Below are 16,345 nucleotides of genomic sequence, written 5' to 3'. Positions count from 1 at the left end.
TGAACACCTTCAGGAATGCCTGGATCATGCAATCCCAAATAAAACCAAGACCCAATCCTCCAGAGGCAGACTTCCTGTCTGGTGGACCCCAGCCATAAACAAACTATACAATAGGAGGAGGAAGCTACTACATGATAGAGCAAAATCCCAAAAAGGGAAGGCATCTCTGATCAGTATTAGCAAAAAACTACGGGCACTCATAAAATCGTCTAAGGCCAGCTTCGAGAGAAAAATTGCACAGGACACTAAGGATAATCACAAGGCTTTCTTTAGTTATGTTAGGAACCTGGGTGGGAATTCCCAGATATGCTCAGAATTACTCCAAAATGACAAAAAATACACCGAACCCACAGACATTGCCAACATCCTAGCTGACAGGTTCAGCGCAAACTTCTCCCCTCCCCTCCCCACCAAAAGGGCAAATATCTATCCCAGCAGAGTGCTGCCTCCCTGACATCTCAGATGCTCAGGTAAGAGCCGCCCTCTCCAAAGCAAAAAGCACTGCATCAATGGGACCAGACGGTGTCCCGGGCTGAATCCTACATGAACTCCAAGAAGAGCTAAACCCAAACATAAAACTACTGTTCAATCTCAGCCTTACTACAGGATATGTACCCAAAGAGTGGCGTACAGCAACAGTGGTCCCTCTCCACAAAGGTGGTGCCTCAACGGATCCTGGAAACTATCGCCCCATAAGCCTGACTAGCTTGGTCTGCAAAGCTATGGAAAGGATCATCATGTTCCTCATAAATAAAGATACTGGGGACCTACAGACACTGGATCCTACCCAATTTGGCTTTGTTAAGGGCAGATCCTGCCTCTTAAACCTGGTCGATTTCTTTGAAACAGTCACCAAGGCCATTGACGAGGGGAAGGTGGTCCACACAGCCTACCTGGACCTCGCAAAAGCCTTCAATACAATACCCCACTCAGGCATTATAGATAAGCTCACCAGCTTAAATATAAACCCCTATGTCACTAGATGGGTTGCAAACTGGCTCAAGGACAGAACCCACATGGTTAGAATTGCTGGAGCCATGTCAGACTCTAAACCAGTTACAAGTGGTGTCCCACAAGGCTCAGTCCTGGGACCTCTCTTGTTCAGTATATATTTCTCGGAGGTACAGGCCAACACGGAAAGACTGTGGCTGACCAAGTTCGCAGATGACTGCAAACTGGGCGCCATAATAGACTCTCCAGCTGACACAAGCATCCTCCAAAAGGGCCTCATAGAAACAAACAACTGGTGCCAGAGCCATGGCCTCAAGCTAAACGCCAAAAAGTGTATAGTCATTCCCTTTGGCAAAAACAAAGTGCCCACAAATTACCACATAGGTGGTAATCCATTAAGTACAGAAGAAGTAATTGGGGACCTGGGGACCCAAGTTGATAGCAATCTCTCATTTGACAACCACGTGGCCAAAGTGGTTAGAAGAACATTTTATATAGCCCACCTAATCTTGAAGGGATTCACATCTAGATCAGGGGAGGTCATCGTGCCTCTTTACTCATCCCTCATCAGGCCCATAATTGAGTACAATGCCCCTTTTGCGATGTACCTTACCAGAAACTTGCAGCAACTGGAAAGACCCCAAAAGTACCTCTCCAAGAGGATCAAAGGGCTCAAACAGATGCCATATGCTGCCCGGTTAAAGAAACTCCAGCTCTACTCAGTGGCATACCGCCTGCTCAGAGGCGATCTGTGCCTGACGTATAAAGCCATGTCCAACCCGGAATTAATGGACATGCTGCACCTCAGAAAGTCCAAATCCCATCAAGCTACGTGCTTGAGAGACTTGAACATCAGCACTGAAATAAATAGGAAATACAGCGCACGGACTTTTGTTGCTTTCTTTGGAACAGTTTTATCGGACTGTGGACTTTACTTCATTATCTGTTTTCCTTTCGCTTAGCAGCTTGTTCCCTCGAATTTTTGTTCTTCAGTAGTTTGTTTGGTTTTTGGAATCGTAGTAGGACATGCTGGAGGGACAGATTCATAACCCAGAGGCTCCCTTCACTCTGGAATAAAATCCCAGTCCAGGTTAGGCAGAGTCCCTCATTGACTCTCTTCAAGAGGAATCTTGATGAGTGGATGGGAGATCGTAGGTTTACCCCGGGTATCACTTCTGTGTCACTGTTAGACAGAGGCACAGTATACTAACCTCGAAAAAGGGCATAGCAAAATTAATTTAAAGTGGGTGGCGAAAGCCAAACACACTCTGGCTAGGCTTATAAATGCCCTAGGGCAGATAGCCTAGTATGAACCTATGAACCTAAGAAACACATTTCATTATTTATTGAACAATAGAACATATGTCTGAACAGTATTTTTGCTGTAAACATACCCATTGATTTTGTTTATTTAGATTATTGTTGCAGATATGCTGCTATTGCTATTTACTGCTATTTTTCCTTATACCACTACCCAGAAATTCCACTATGGCTTAGCAGATCTGCAGGACTTCATATAGAAAATGGCAGTGTGTCCTAAAACAATACAATTGTATACCTTTTGGGCAACACCTAAGGAAATTAGGCCACTTTGCATGGATTGCTTTATTTCGCTCAAATGCATCTGCAACTTAACTTACAGCTTATTGTTTAGACTTTCTACTGACGTGTTATGGCTACGAGCTTGTGCTGAAGACTTGTGCAAGTATATGTGTCATACTGCTTCACAGCTATATGTTTCCCTACCAACAAATCGGAAATCCCATTGCAGACATGATTCATAGGTTGCCATTTTAATCTTAAAGAAAGTATCACCATTTTAATGAGGATATTCACAAGGCTGTTGCGGTTCCTCCTAGCGCCCACTAGAGAGTGCCTGCACAGTGCAAGACAAAGTGCAGTTTATGCTGTATATCATTTATGGACAGTTCAGACAGCAGTTAATGGACCACGTGATGGTTTCTTCAGAAAAGTAGATGCCTGGTATGACCTGGCTAAGGTGTCAAACTTAGATGTGGGCATTACAAGGGCAGGAGTCAAGTGTAGGCAGTGCCACAACCCTATTGGTCTCTGTACATAGGAAGTAAAGGTTAGGCAGCAATGCTCAGAATGGTATATTAAGTGAATGACACTGTATTCTTTTCCTGTTTTATGTTTTAAACTGTTTGTGCTGTTTGCTGGTGTATGTCAGTATGGGCATGGGAAAGATGTGTAGGGTGCTGTGTAGAGCTTCAGTGTCAGGCAACACCATGCCGGTATATGTCAGTATGGGCTTGGGAAAGATGTGTAGGCTACTGTGTAGAGCTTCAGTGTTAGGCAGCACTGTGCTGGTATATGTCAATATGGGCTTGGGAAAGATGTGTAGGCTGCTGTGTAGCGCTTCAGTGTCAGGCAGCACCGTTCCACTATATGTCGGTATGGGCTTGGGAAAGATGTGTAGGCTACTGTGTAGAGCTTCAGTGTCAAGAAGCACCGTGCCGATGTATGTCAGTATGGGCTTGGAAAAGACATGTAGGCTACTGTGTAGACTTTCATTGTGAGGCAGCGGTGCTGTTTGCACATGACATAATGTACCAGTTACATTTATTGTGGGTTTCTGCAGAGAGCTGTCATGGGGTGGGGTTATGCTGCGCCATCTCAGTTTGCCTGCCCGCTGTCTGTTGTGATCCTATGTGTAACACGGTCACATTTCTGTGTAACTATGTTACCGAATGCACACAGAACACGTACCTGTTACACATCTAATGTGACATATTTATGGGGCTGTGAGGTGATGCAATGACATCTTACCTTACACTTATCACAGTTCTTTGATGTGACCATGTCTCTTTCAACACAAGTGAATGAGATGTTAATCATGTTGCATCATGCTGTAGGAGGCAGGAGAGACTAGTGGTCAACCAGGACTAGTTCTCTTCATAAATGCTGATGTGAGTTTTAAAGCTTTTCAGACTATTCTACTGATAGATACAACAATGGCAAACTTCCCATTGCTTCATCTTACTACAGGTCCATATAGTAGAAATGTTTAGCAGGCTCCTCAACCATGGCCAGCCCCTGCTGAGTCTTTAGCTAAGGAGTGTGAAGGTGTTGAAGCGGGAGGTGCCTCACCAGAGAGGTGTCCTGCAACTCCCTGGAAGGTAACCTGACACCATTATCTGAGGCAGCCCAGCCAAACTAGAGCAAGTGGTGGAAGCTACTGTGGAAAGGGCAGGTGTATGGCCTGGATGAAGAATCACCTGGATATTGTTTAAATTCTGAGCCATGCTGTGTTAAAATTGAGCAATACAATTTGCTGAACTTTAGTGTCCTCTACTTTAGTGTTCATCATTTTGCTTTATCTGTTACTATAGAGTGTAGGTTTTATTAGTTTGTAGAATTATGCTCTAACTATTAGAAAACTATTAAACTATTAGAAAAGTAAAAGAAAGAATTAGGAAGCACGTTCAAGCAGTAAAGAAAAAGACATGAAGAATGCCTTGGCAAGGCATGCTACAGAGTGTCAAAACTTCAGAAAGTTTACTTTTTTTGCTAGAACAGGTAGGCAAGAAAGGTTTTACAGTTTTTTTAATGCTTTTTTGGAATACACTGAATTAAAGTGGCAAGTGTTCTTAAGAGATGGCACAGCACCAATAATTAATCGTATTTCTGTTAAAAATTTATTAATGCATAAATGTTTATGAATTTTATGAAGTAGACATATAGCTTTAAGGCGGTAATTGCTTAGTATTTATTGATTTAATTCACTGGATGCTTTATTGTGACATCATGTGGAATTTTATATAAAAGTGGATTGTTACATTGTTTTGTCCTTCTGAAGAAGTTCTTAATTGGTAAAAGAAAGAAAGCGCTTAATACACATTTTTTAAAACTTTTTCTTAGACATGTCTTTTGTGGCTGAATTCCTTTCATTTTTGAGTGCTGTTGGTTTAATTTTTTCAAGTGGTGTAATATTTAGGAAGTTATAAATATCGTGGTCCAGTTTGTTTGTTTCAGCACTTAATCAACGTTTTTGGAGCAACCACTTTATTAGTTTTTGGGATTCATTGATTGTTTATTGGAGTGGTCCCTTTTAGAATGAATTCATGGCAGCAGAGCAAGTTCTCAACAAGGATTTGACTCTTCACACTGTTCTGGAAGAGCTTTGGAGTTTTACTCAGAATTTTGAGGAAGTAGTCCAGAAAGCACAGGCAGTCCTTGGCCACATTAAAGGGAGTTTCGGAGCTCACCAATCAACTGTAAACATTCCGATGTTCTTTCATCATCCGATGAAGGCACCATTATAGTGGATGATGTTTTTATGGCCACTGCCAACAATGGAATTAGCACATGGCTTACTACAGGTGCTAGTAATCCGTTTATTGACTTTAACACCAATGAAATGGACCAGAGCAGCAGATGAGCTGAAAACACATTTCCTGATTTTAAAACTGTTCTTATGGGACTTGAGAAAAAAGTTCTCAAGTTTAAATTTTTAGAACTGGAAAATCGTTATTTAAATAAGTGTTTGGAGCTTAACTTTGTTCTGTTTGGGCTAAGAGTATATGCATTTCCGAATGGTATAAGTTATACAGATATTATTTATGTTAAGCTGTGCACAATATTTAACAAATCTGGTTTGGAAGTTTTAAAATCTTTAATACAATGGAATAAAGAGAAAACTGAAGCTCTTAAAGAAGAATCAAGATGTTGGATTTTGGGACGTCCTTCTTTTAGATTGTTCCACTATCAATATGAAAATCTTTTCACTAAATTGGCAAGCACATCAGCACTGTGGTTTTCAAGAAAAAGAAAAAATTGGTTAGATAATGCTTACAAAATCGCACAAGCATTTTTATTATACAAAAAACAAAATAAAGTCAAAACAAGTGTAAATTGTAAATTTGAAGCAGATTACTCAGAATGGTACACACAAGACTGACAAAAAAGGCAGACTTGATTGTTTAGATTCCTTTTCTTACCAACAGTGGTTTCACACCAGCTCCAGTGGGCCGTCTGTTGGTGAAAATGGAGAACCAAATAAAAAAATGACGGGCCATTGAAGTACAACAGATTAACTTGTTTCTAGTGTATCTAGTGACTCCAGTTTTACTATTGAGTCTCCAGGCAATCAACCCTTTCCCCTGCAAGGTCTTTTGACGGACAGTCCAATAATAACTTTGGAAGACCGACCCCCCCCCCAGTTGTGGGGGAAAAACGGAGGAAAGGAAAGGGTCATTAATTACTGGACAGACTATTTTTAACCTTACTGATAGTGTTTTCACAGAATGAATTTAATGTGTTATTCAAAGGTTTTTCATGTATCCCTTCGGGGAGAGCTAGCATTACTGCAACCTTGGATGATTTTAAATTATTTGTGAGGAAACTTAATTTAAAGTACATTTTTGATAAAACATTAGAAACTAGTAATAAGGTTAAATTTGGGAAGCTCAGTACTGTAAACCCTCCATTAATTAGCACATTAAATGTATTTTCTTCTATTTGCAAATCAGAGTTGTATAAATCATTAAGAGAACATATTAATAAGAACAAGTCTCTTTCTGTTAATTATAATCTTAATAAAGATGAGTACCAGGCATTATTGCAATTAAGAAGATATCACCAACACAGATTTATAAAGGCAGATAAAGGGAATGGGTTGCTAATCATGGAGGATGAACAGTACAACAAAGTCATTGAGAGCATGCCTTCAGGTATTAATAGTTATAAGAAAGTGGGTAAAGACAAAGTTAGAGCTAGTTATCAAGGAACTGATTCAACATTATTTGAATTGTTACATCAGGGACACGTCATATTGGATTTATTTGAATTTTTACTAGTAAAACAACCATAATTAGGCACTTTGGCATACCACAGATTCACAAAGACACTAGAAATCCTCCATTTAGGCCAATAGAGTCTGCACCACGTAATAAGACTATAAACAGAACCAATTTTCTAGATACTATTTTAAATCCTTTGGTTCAAGCAGATACATTTTATTTGAAAGATTCTTGGATCTTCTTGGACCACTTGAAAAATTATACTTTTAGTAAAAAAGAAACTATGATGCATACTATAGAGGTTAGTTCATTGTACACTACAATTCTGCAGGAAGAAGGGTTGGAATTTGTTAGACAGTATTTAAACAAATATGGTAAAGATTTAGGATTTGATGTTGACACCATTTGTTTATTATTTGATTTGGTTCTTAGTAATATATATTTTTTTATTTTCAACAACAGTATATACCAACAGGTCAGTGGAGTGGCTATGGGGGCACAAGTAGCCCCCCTCGGTTGCAAATTTTGTAATGTGTTGGTGGAAGGACGAATATCTTGTTAAATTACCGCATTCTCAATATGTTGGCTATTATAAACATTTTATTGATGATCTTTTTTTATTTAGATGGGAGATTTATGTACTTATGAACAATTTTTACTACATATCAATGATATTGTGACATGGTTAAAATTTATCAAAAGTAACAAAGGGACTACTGTCAATTTTTTTAGGTCTTAAAATTACTGTTAAGAGATCCTCACACATTTGTAAGTAATATTTTTAGGAAAAAAAATGTTTACTAATTGCTTACATGTTGGCAGTTTTCACCCTAAGTTCACTAAATTCATTGTGTAGAAGGGACAAGTTATTAAGCTTAGTCATCTCATCAGTGATGACAATTTTTTGGAAGAGCACAATAATCTTAAAGACTTCTTCTTAGACAGAAGGTATCCTAGTTGTAAATTGGAACGCATAGATAAAGATATCATCATGGATAGTAAGGGTAGATGCTCACCCATATTGAAAGAAGGATTTAAGTCTCAGCCATTTAATACAAGAGATTTTATGACCACATCAGAGAAATTCAATTATTTATTTCATATACCAGTGAGTATAGATGGTCGTGTTATCTGAAAAATCCTTAATGAAAATTGGAAAATCATCTTAGGAAATTCAGATTTAGCTTAAGTTTTGGGGAATAGTCCAGTTTTTGTGTCAAAGAAAGTTAGAAATTTAAACACACGCTGGGTGGAGTAGGGATGGAGAAAATTACTCCCAAAGGAACATTTCCTTATCAAAATTGTAATTACTGCAGGTTTATATACAGTGCAGGAAGTGTTAAATTTAAACATCTTGGATATGTTTTAATGGTAAGGCATAGGTTCAACTGACACAGTGATGGATTAATATATCTTGCAATCCGTTCCAGCTGTGACAGTTTTTATATTGGAAAAACTATTAGAAAATTAAATGAAAGCATTAGGGAGCATGTTCAAGCAATAAAGAAAAAAAAAGACATGAAGAATGCCTTGAAGAGGCATGCTACAGAGTGTCAAAACTTCAGAAAGTTTACATTTTAGTAGTAGAACAGGTAGACAAGAATAGGTTTACAGGTTCTTTTAATACATTTTTGTAATATGCTTTATTAAAGTGGCAAGTGTTCTTAAGAGCTGACATAGCACCAGGAATTAATTATCATATTTCTGTTAAAAATGTATTAAACGTATAAATGTTTATGAATTTTATGAGGTAGACATATAGCTTTAAGGAGTTAATTCCTTAGTATTTATTGATTCAATTCATTGGCTGCTTTATTGTGACATCATGTGGAATTTTATATAAAAGTGGGTTGTTAAATTGTTTCTTCAGTCTGAAGAAGTTCTTAATTGGTAAAAAAATGAAAGGGCTAAATACACATTTTTAAAACTTTTTCTTGGATGTGTCTTTTGTGACTGAGTTCCTTTCGTTTTTGAGTGCTGTTGGTTTAATTTTTTAAGTGGTGTAATCTCCTGGATATTGTATAAATCCTGAGACATGCTGTGGTAAAACAGAGCAATACAATTTGCTGAACTTTAGTGTGCATCATTTTGCTTTATATGTTACTATATTTTTTAGGTTTTATTAGTTTGTAGAATTATGCTGTACCTGAGTTTCAAATGAGATGAGACTAGAAACATTTTAAGTTGTAATACAATCACCTTGTTGTAAAATGATTTTCTTAGCTGTTTGTTTCTCAGTGAGGTATTAAGGTGATGTGGTTCCTTTTTCAGACATGGTGTGAAGTCAACACTGAATTGTGAAGTCAATTAATATGCATGCTTAAAATGCCATTTTCTGTGTTAAAAATGAGCCATGAATATTGTGAACACTGATAGGTATTACATTTTTCTCGTATTCTTAAATAAATCAGTTATTGATTGTTGGAGCTTTTTAATTGTTATAACTGCGATTGTACTTGATCACAACTTATTTATTTATTTTTTTATTTTAGCCCATCAAAAAGGAGGATGCAGAATGTGGCAAATACAGGCATTGCACTGAGTGTCTTGGTATATTTCTTATCTGCTCTGTTTGGTTACCTCACATTTTATGGTAAGCATTTGTTGAAGTAGCAGGTACTCTCAGAAGTTTTATTTCCAAGCTCTTCGACGTTTTGCACTCAGCTTGTTACCATGCAGTCATATTTTTGTTTGCTTAAGAGGATTTTCCATATAAAAAGTAATACCATGATATAACTGCTTATGCATCTAGTAGATTTAAATATCGATCTATCTGTCTGTCTAGCTATTTATTTACTTCTTAAATTCATAGATTGGTACTAGGCTAACAACCGGGGGGGGGGGGGCTAAACAAGTTTTCCCAAAAAGCCTAGCCGAGTTTTGCCAAAATTCCTCTACTTATCTATTGCTGTCTGGATTGTGTAACTGTGTCAAGACCAATTTTAGTGTACACCTGCAGAGAAAATCTTCTGTATAGTATGAGAATTACAATGCAGAAATGACAGTCACATTGTATGTTAAATTACTCAAGATTATAAGGCATATCTGTATGTACAGTTTCTGTGTTTTAGTAGCTAGGCTATCTGTAGTAAACAGTATACAGAGCAAAGATATAGATAGTTGCAAAACCTACTGAAAGTAAATACTGGTATAATATTAGTAAACAGTGTTCTGTCTGAAAAAAAAGTACTATGTAAAGAGGAAACCAGTTTATCAGATAATTTAGTGCATCAGTATTCTTCTTTGGACCAAATGATTGTCCTTTTAATTACTTCAGTATTATCGATTGTGCAAGTCCGTTTAATGGAAGTTGTACTTTGAGCAAACAATTTCATCAGATTTCTATATTATTCCCATTACAAGACCAGAGAATAAGCGCCTTTAGTCCTAGGCATGCTGTAATATAAACACATTATTTATTTAATTTAGTTATTAAGATTTCTTATCTGAGATAGAGTGAACCTTTTTCAAGTCTGCTCAGTGTTAGAGAAGAAAAGTAAATACGTGAGATATACATAATTGTAAAATATTTACATAAGTGGTAAAGAGGTGCACAGTCAGTGAATGTGGAAACTCGAATAATGTTACAGAGATGTATGAAATAAAGTAGACATAGCACAGAAGTAAAAATGTCATAGATACTATTATAGTAAACTATATCCCTGTCTTTGAAGAAGTGCGAGGAGAAGGTATTTTAATTTATCCCTGACTGTGCGTAAGTATCGAAAGCTGTTCTTTCACTGTAGTTTCTCTAAGTAGATTTACTAGCCAGCTTTTGAATGTGCTGTCTGATTGGAGTCTTACTAAATTAATGTATGAACTGATTTCACTGTATCAGTCTGAGCTATGTAAATTACTCAAGTAAGGTGAATCTGGCTGTAAGTGATTGAGTCGTATTGACTAATGTGCAAAAAAATTGGCGTGAGTATTTACTGGTGAATTAGTTGAGGACTTGGCCTACTCCGACATGTCAAGGGTGTAATAGGAAGGCTCAAAACCAATGTTCCAAGTCGACTGCTTTATTCCAAATTAACGCTACAATATGCCACACGTCTGATGATCTGATGAAGTCTAATTATGTGGATGAAAACGTGTGGCATATTGTAACATTAATTTGGAATAAAGTAGTTGACTTGGAACATTGGTTTTGAGCCTCCCTATTACATCCTTGAACTGTTTTTTGTTTTATTTGTTGGTGTTCACTTCTCTCTGTTTGTTTTTGGCTACTCTGACATGTGCCAGCGACCCATGCTAATGATGCTCCTACTGGCCAGTGTGTGCCTGACATAAAGCCCAGCAGTCCTGGGTCAATAAGTTACTGGCTGGCTGGTGTCCAGTTATCCAGCTTGGGTTACCTAGGATAGCTTTGTTGAGCGAAAGCTGGATGTAAACCAATCAACCTGCAAAGCATAACTAAGGATTGCTACACTCAAGGGCAGTGTGCAAAGTCTTCAATACAAGAATAGCACAGACTAGAAATGATGTGGCAGTTGTGGTGAGGGAGAGCCTTCAGAAGACAGTGAGAGATGTGTTAGACTCCAGTGTAACGATAAGGTACTATTTGTAATCTCAGCCAATGCTCCACAGCAGGGTTGTGATAGCAACAAAAAGAGTGGATTCAGACAGCAATTGCAGGAACTACTAGTTAAAGCAGGTCAAAATGAATGAGTGTTGATAATGGGGGACCTATATGCACATATGTGGACAAACAGACCAGGATATGAGGACTGCCTGGGTCCACATGGGTGTGGCAGTGAGAATACAGAAGAAGCTATTTTAGATTTCTGTCTAATTAATGGCTTGATGGTGGCCAAGATATGGTTCAACAAGAGAGACGGTCACAAGATCACATACAAAAGTGGCCAACATACAACTCAGGTAGACTTTTTCCTAGTAGGGAAAGGGCACTGGGGTAGAATCAATCAGTGATTGCACAGTCATTCCCAGTGAAACAGTTGGCCCACAGTATAAACCACTGGTTGTCCAATCAGCTTGCAAGCAATGGTCAGAGAAGGCTCTAAGGTCAACAGAGACTAGACTGAAGACCCAGAAGTTGACGAGATAAAGCACAAGAGTTCAAGAAAATGCTCAAGGCTCTAGCAACTCTGGAAGAAATGGAAATGGCTGGTGTTGAAGAATGGCCGCACCTCAAGACATCATGTGAGAGAACTGTTGAAGAGATATGCAACTGAGACAGGTATAGAAATAAGGTACATAAGGAAAGCTGGTGGTGGAATGCGGAAGACCAGTAAGTCATGAAAAGAAGAAAGGCATGCAGTAAAAAGTAGAAGATAAAAGACAGACCAGGCTAAGAAGGAATACTGGTTGACTAACAAGGAGGCTAAGAGAACAGTGGCAATAGTGAAGAACAAGGCATCAGGAAGCACTCTGACAGCTACTGGAAAATTACTCTGCAGATGGCACATAGACACTCTCTTAGTTTGCAAGCCAGAGACAGAAAGATGAAGATAGCCATCAAACACCCTTTATAAGTGATAACAGCAACTACCTGCTCACCAGTCCACAGGACATAAAAGGCAGATGGAACGGTTACTATCACCAGCTTCTCAATGAAGAAATCCCCACATAAGTTATACTGCCCCAGACATAGCCTTCAATGAAAGGAGAAGGGGAGCCCACCCTAGAAGAAGTAAGAACAGCAATAAGGAAAATGAAGTCAGTGAAAACAGCAGGCCCAGATGAGGTCATTGTAGATATGATCAACATGTTGAATGAGTTAGGGGAGAGATGGCTTTTGAAGTTACTTATAGCAGTCTGGAGAAAAAGAAGTGTCCCAAATGACTGGAGAATAAGCGTGCCAATGCAGTTTACAAGAACAAAGGAAACATTCACAACTGTGGGCAGTAAGGAGGTTATCAAACTCCAGTCACACTGCATGAAAGGTCTGTAGAGGGCAATGATAAATATGCAGAGAAGTAGAAAATAAGATGGGAGATGACCAGTTCAAATTCTGATGAAGATGTTGCACAACTAACCTAATGTTTGCAGTGAGACAGATAGTTGACAAGAAGCTAGAGACGAGAAAAGAGTCCAACTTGGGCATTCCATACTTTGAGAAAGCAAGAATCCAGTTTGGGCAGTCCTGCAATAGTTTGAAATCTCAGAAACATTGGTAGAATTAGTGCAGGCTATGTAGAAGGACTCGATGACTCAGGCACAAACCGTGTTCTGACTCAAAAAGGGGTTTCCAGTGAGAGTGGGTGTGCATCAGGTTTCATCTCTGAGCCTACTGCTGTTCATAACAGTGATGGACTTCACTAGTAAACAGGTCAAAGGGGACAGATCAGTAAAATCTCTGTATGCAGATGATTTGGCATTGCGGGCAGACTCTGAACAAGAACTGTAATAGAAGATGGGAAAATGGAATACAAAACTGAAGACGCATAGGATGAAACTGAGTATAGATAAGACAGCTGTGATGACAGCAAATAGGCAAAATCAGAAGAAGATAGAACTGAGACAGCAGGGAAAATAGTGGAATGAGTTAACAGCTTCAGATACCTGCGCTTGATGGTTGAGGAGAAGGGAAGTCTGAATATGGAGGTCAAAGCTAGAATCAAAGGGCAATTGGCACATAGAGTTGGGGTTGTGTATAACAGAAGAATACCAAAGAACCTGAAAAGTAAGTTGTACAACCCAATAGTGAGACCAGTACTACTATATGGTACAGAAACCTGGGCAGTGAAGGTAACGCAGCTGCGTCAGCTGGAGGTGATGGAGATGAAGATCCTGAAATGAGTCGTAGGATATATACTGTGGGATATATGAAGAAATGAGGACATTGAGCAGAAGTCCAAGTAGCTCCAATTGCATAGAAGATCAAAGTGAACAGATTACAGTGGCTTGGGCACATGTGCAGGAAAGCAGAAGACAATCTGTTGAATATTTGGAACCGGCAAGAAGGAGGCAGGAGGAAAGAGGGGCTCAGCAAAGATGATGGATGGATTGTGTGAGAGAAGGCCTGAGACGGTCAGGCGTGACTGTCAAGCATGGTCTGAGAGTGGCATTGAATGGCGACAGTTGACGCAACACTCTGACCCCATGTAGAAAATGGGAAAAAGGGGGCATGATGACGATGATGATGTATGAGTTATGTAAATTTTGCAGAGCATGGGCATTTCCCAGAGAAAGACTTTAACTTGAGGTTAAAACTGACCAAACATTCAAGATTGAACTTCCTGTATATGCTACATTTTTTGTGAACTTGTTAAATAAATTTTAACATCAGACTGGAAAGTTGGCTGCTTAAGTGACTGTTATATTTAGTTACAAGTAAAGCCCTATGCTGCGTTGATGTTTTTAGCAGGCAAAAGCTGCATTTTTCTTATACTGTGACTGTCTCAAATCTGCTTTCTTGAGTAGTACTCTCCCTAAAGAATCGGTGTGCATATATCAAGTTATTAGTCAAACGGATCTGCTGCTGCTTGAGAGGCTTGCTGCTCACTCTGTTTAGCCAGCTCTGCAGAGAGACCACAAGTCAATCAATAGATCACTGTTGCAGTACCCTAAGGTGTATGGGTTATATCCTGCCGAGGATGTGACAATTGACTAGCAATCAAAACTCTTGTGCACCTTTCACACATCATAACAGCTGAAGGGCTCAAGGAGGGACATATAATTAGTGGTTAGAGTGCCAAACCTTCAGAATTTTTTTGCCATTGAAGTGTGCTTTTCTTGCAGGCTTTGAGTAGTCAACAGTTAGCTAGTGCTTCACCAAGACTGGGCAGATAAGCACCAGTAGAATCCTTTTGAATAGCCATGGTGCAGTTCACCCTTCCACGCTTGTCAGAATGAGACTGGATGTGCTATTTCGACCTCAGAAATGCTCATCTACACATCAAAATAGCCAAGGACTGTAGGAGCTATCCTCACTTCTGGGTGTTCTTCAAATGCTTGTCTATGGCTGCAGTGAAACCGAAATTGGAAGAGGTGAAAGTATTTCCTCAGCTCGATGATTGTCTTCCAGCCACTCCCTCATTTAAATGGCTGATCTATGCCTGGAAGTTCCTGATCAGTTTCTTTCAGTCCTTATGTACAATAATGGGCAGTGCAAAGTCTCAACTCGAGCCATAAGAGTGGCTGAATTCATGTGTTGCAACCTGGGCACAGTTTCTATCCAAAACCAGTTATCCATGGACAGGATCTTATCCCTTCATAAACTTTTTTTTTTTTTTTTTTTAATCCTTCAGTCACCATTTTCCACAGACTATCTTTGCCTCAGGATCTTTAGGTTGATGGCAGCATCAGCAGCAAGTTTTATGGTACCCTTTGCAAAATTTTATATGCTAATTCTTAGACTTTGAATGCACTTGTTCCAGGTGAGAGAGACAGTGTCTGAAAAGAGATATCCAAAGCATGCAGATGCATCTGAAGTGTAGGTTACATATGTAAAACCTGGCACTATGCAATGTATTTCAAATCCTATCTCACTAGTGTGGTCACACTTGACACTCTTCTAAAGGTTGGGGGGCATTGTTGAGGGCAGACCCTCCAAAATTGTATCTCAGATTACAGGAGATGAAGGCATTCATCATCACACTCTAACCTACCAAGATTCCCTGCCCAGAGTGTGAAAGCATCCCGACCAACATCATGGCAGTGGTTGGCTATATCAGCAAGCAAGGAGGAACCTCATTCTTGTCTAATTTGTCTAAAGACAGTAAGGGGGTGGATCAAGTAGCTGTTTTTTGATTGCAGATCATGTTCCAGTGAAAGACAGCTCATTCACGGACAGATTTTGTCAGTGCTTTTTGATGCCACATGAGTGGTTTGTCAGTCCCTTACCAGGATGCAGGTTGACTGGAAAAAGCATCTCCAACTAGTGCCAAATGCAGCAATTTCATCATCATTTTGCAGCCAGGGGGATACATCAGATATTCTCTTGTCCAGAAATAGACTCCCAGACTCATTTATCTTTCTCATCATTTCAGTTGATAGCGAGTGTCATTTAAAAAAGTTAAACAATACAAAACCAGGAACATTCACATAACCCCCTTTTGACCTTGACAGGTTTAGTGCGCATGCTTCACTTATTGGAAAAACCTCATGCCATTTAGGATCCTACTGTCCTATCCCTCTAGCAAGACCCTTCCAAATCCCTGTTTCCTATGTCTAACTGCAGGGTTTCTCCATTTCTTTTCATGACCAGGGAACCCCCTATATCTACCAAGTAGTTCAGGTCCTCACATCTGCTGAGAAGTCTTATACTAGAAAATAACTCTTGTAATAAAGGGACATTTTTTTTAATTCTGGCTTCATCTAGAGGACTAGATTCCTTTGCTGCCCCTGCACCTTTTGTCTTTGATTATGTATTACAACTCTATGAGTCACACCTCAGCTACTCCTCTGTAAAAGTCAGCTTTTGTAGGGTTCCTTGATGCCTAAAATCTTGTTATATTGGTGGCCAATTTTGGAATCTTCATCAGTGGAGGGACTATTCAATAATAGTTGGGAAGTCTTAGAGTCGTCTTCTGTTTGCAGTGAGAAAGACAGAGGGTCAGCAGGTCATCTCCCCTTACTGCCTCCTCATCTCTAAAACTGCAATCCATATCTGGTTTCTAATTGACATCAGGTGTAAGCGACTCCTCTGAAGATTTCTTGTGCTTATTTTA

General features: G+C 39.2%; 1 protein-coding gene across 1 annotated transcript in view; it reads left to right on the top strand.

Moving 5' to 3' along the window:
- Positions 1–16,345, top strand: part of SLC38A6 (solute carrier family 38 member 6) — a 1,040,054-nt gene that overhangs the window by 861,730 nt on the left and 161,979 nt on the right. The window contains 1 exon segment of the mRNA XM_044074482.1: positions 9,206–9,306. Coding sequence (XP_043930417.1) covers positions 9,206–9,306 — 101 coding nt within the window.

This window comes from Protopterus annectens, chromosome 6.part0, assembly GCF_019279795.1.
Source record: "Protopterus annectens isolate FY-2018-M chromosome 6.part0, PAN1.0, whole genome shotgun sequence".
Taxonomy (NCBI): Eukaryota; Metazoa; Chordata; order Ceratodontiformes; family Protopteridae; genus Protopterus; species Protopterus annectens.
This window is presented reverse-complemented; position numbering and strand designations above follow the sequence as displayed.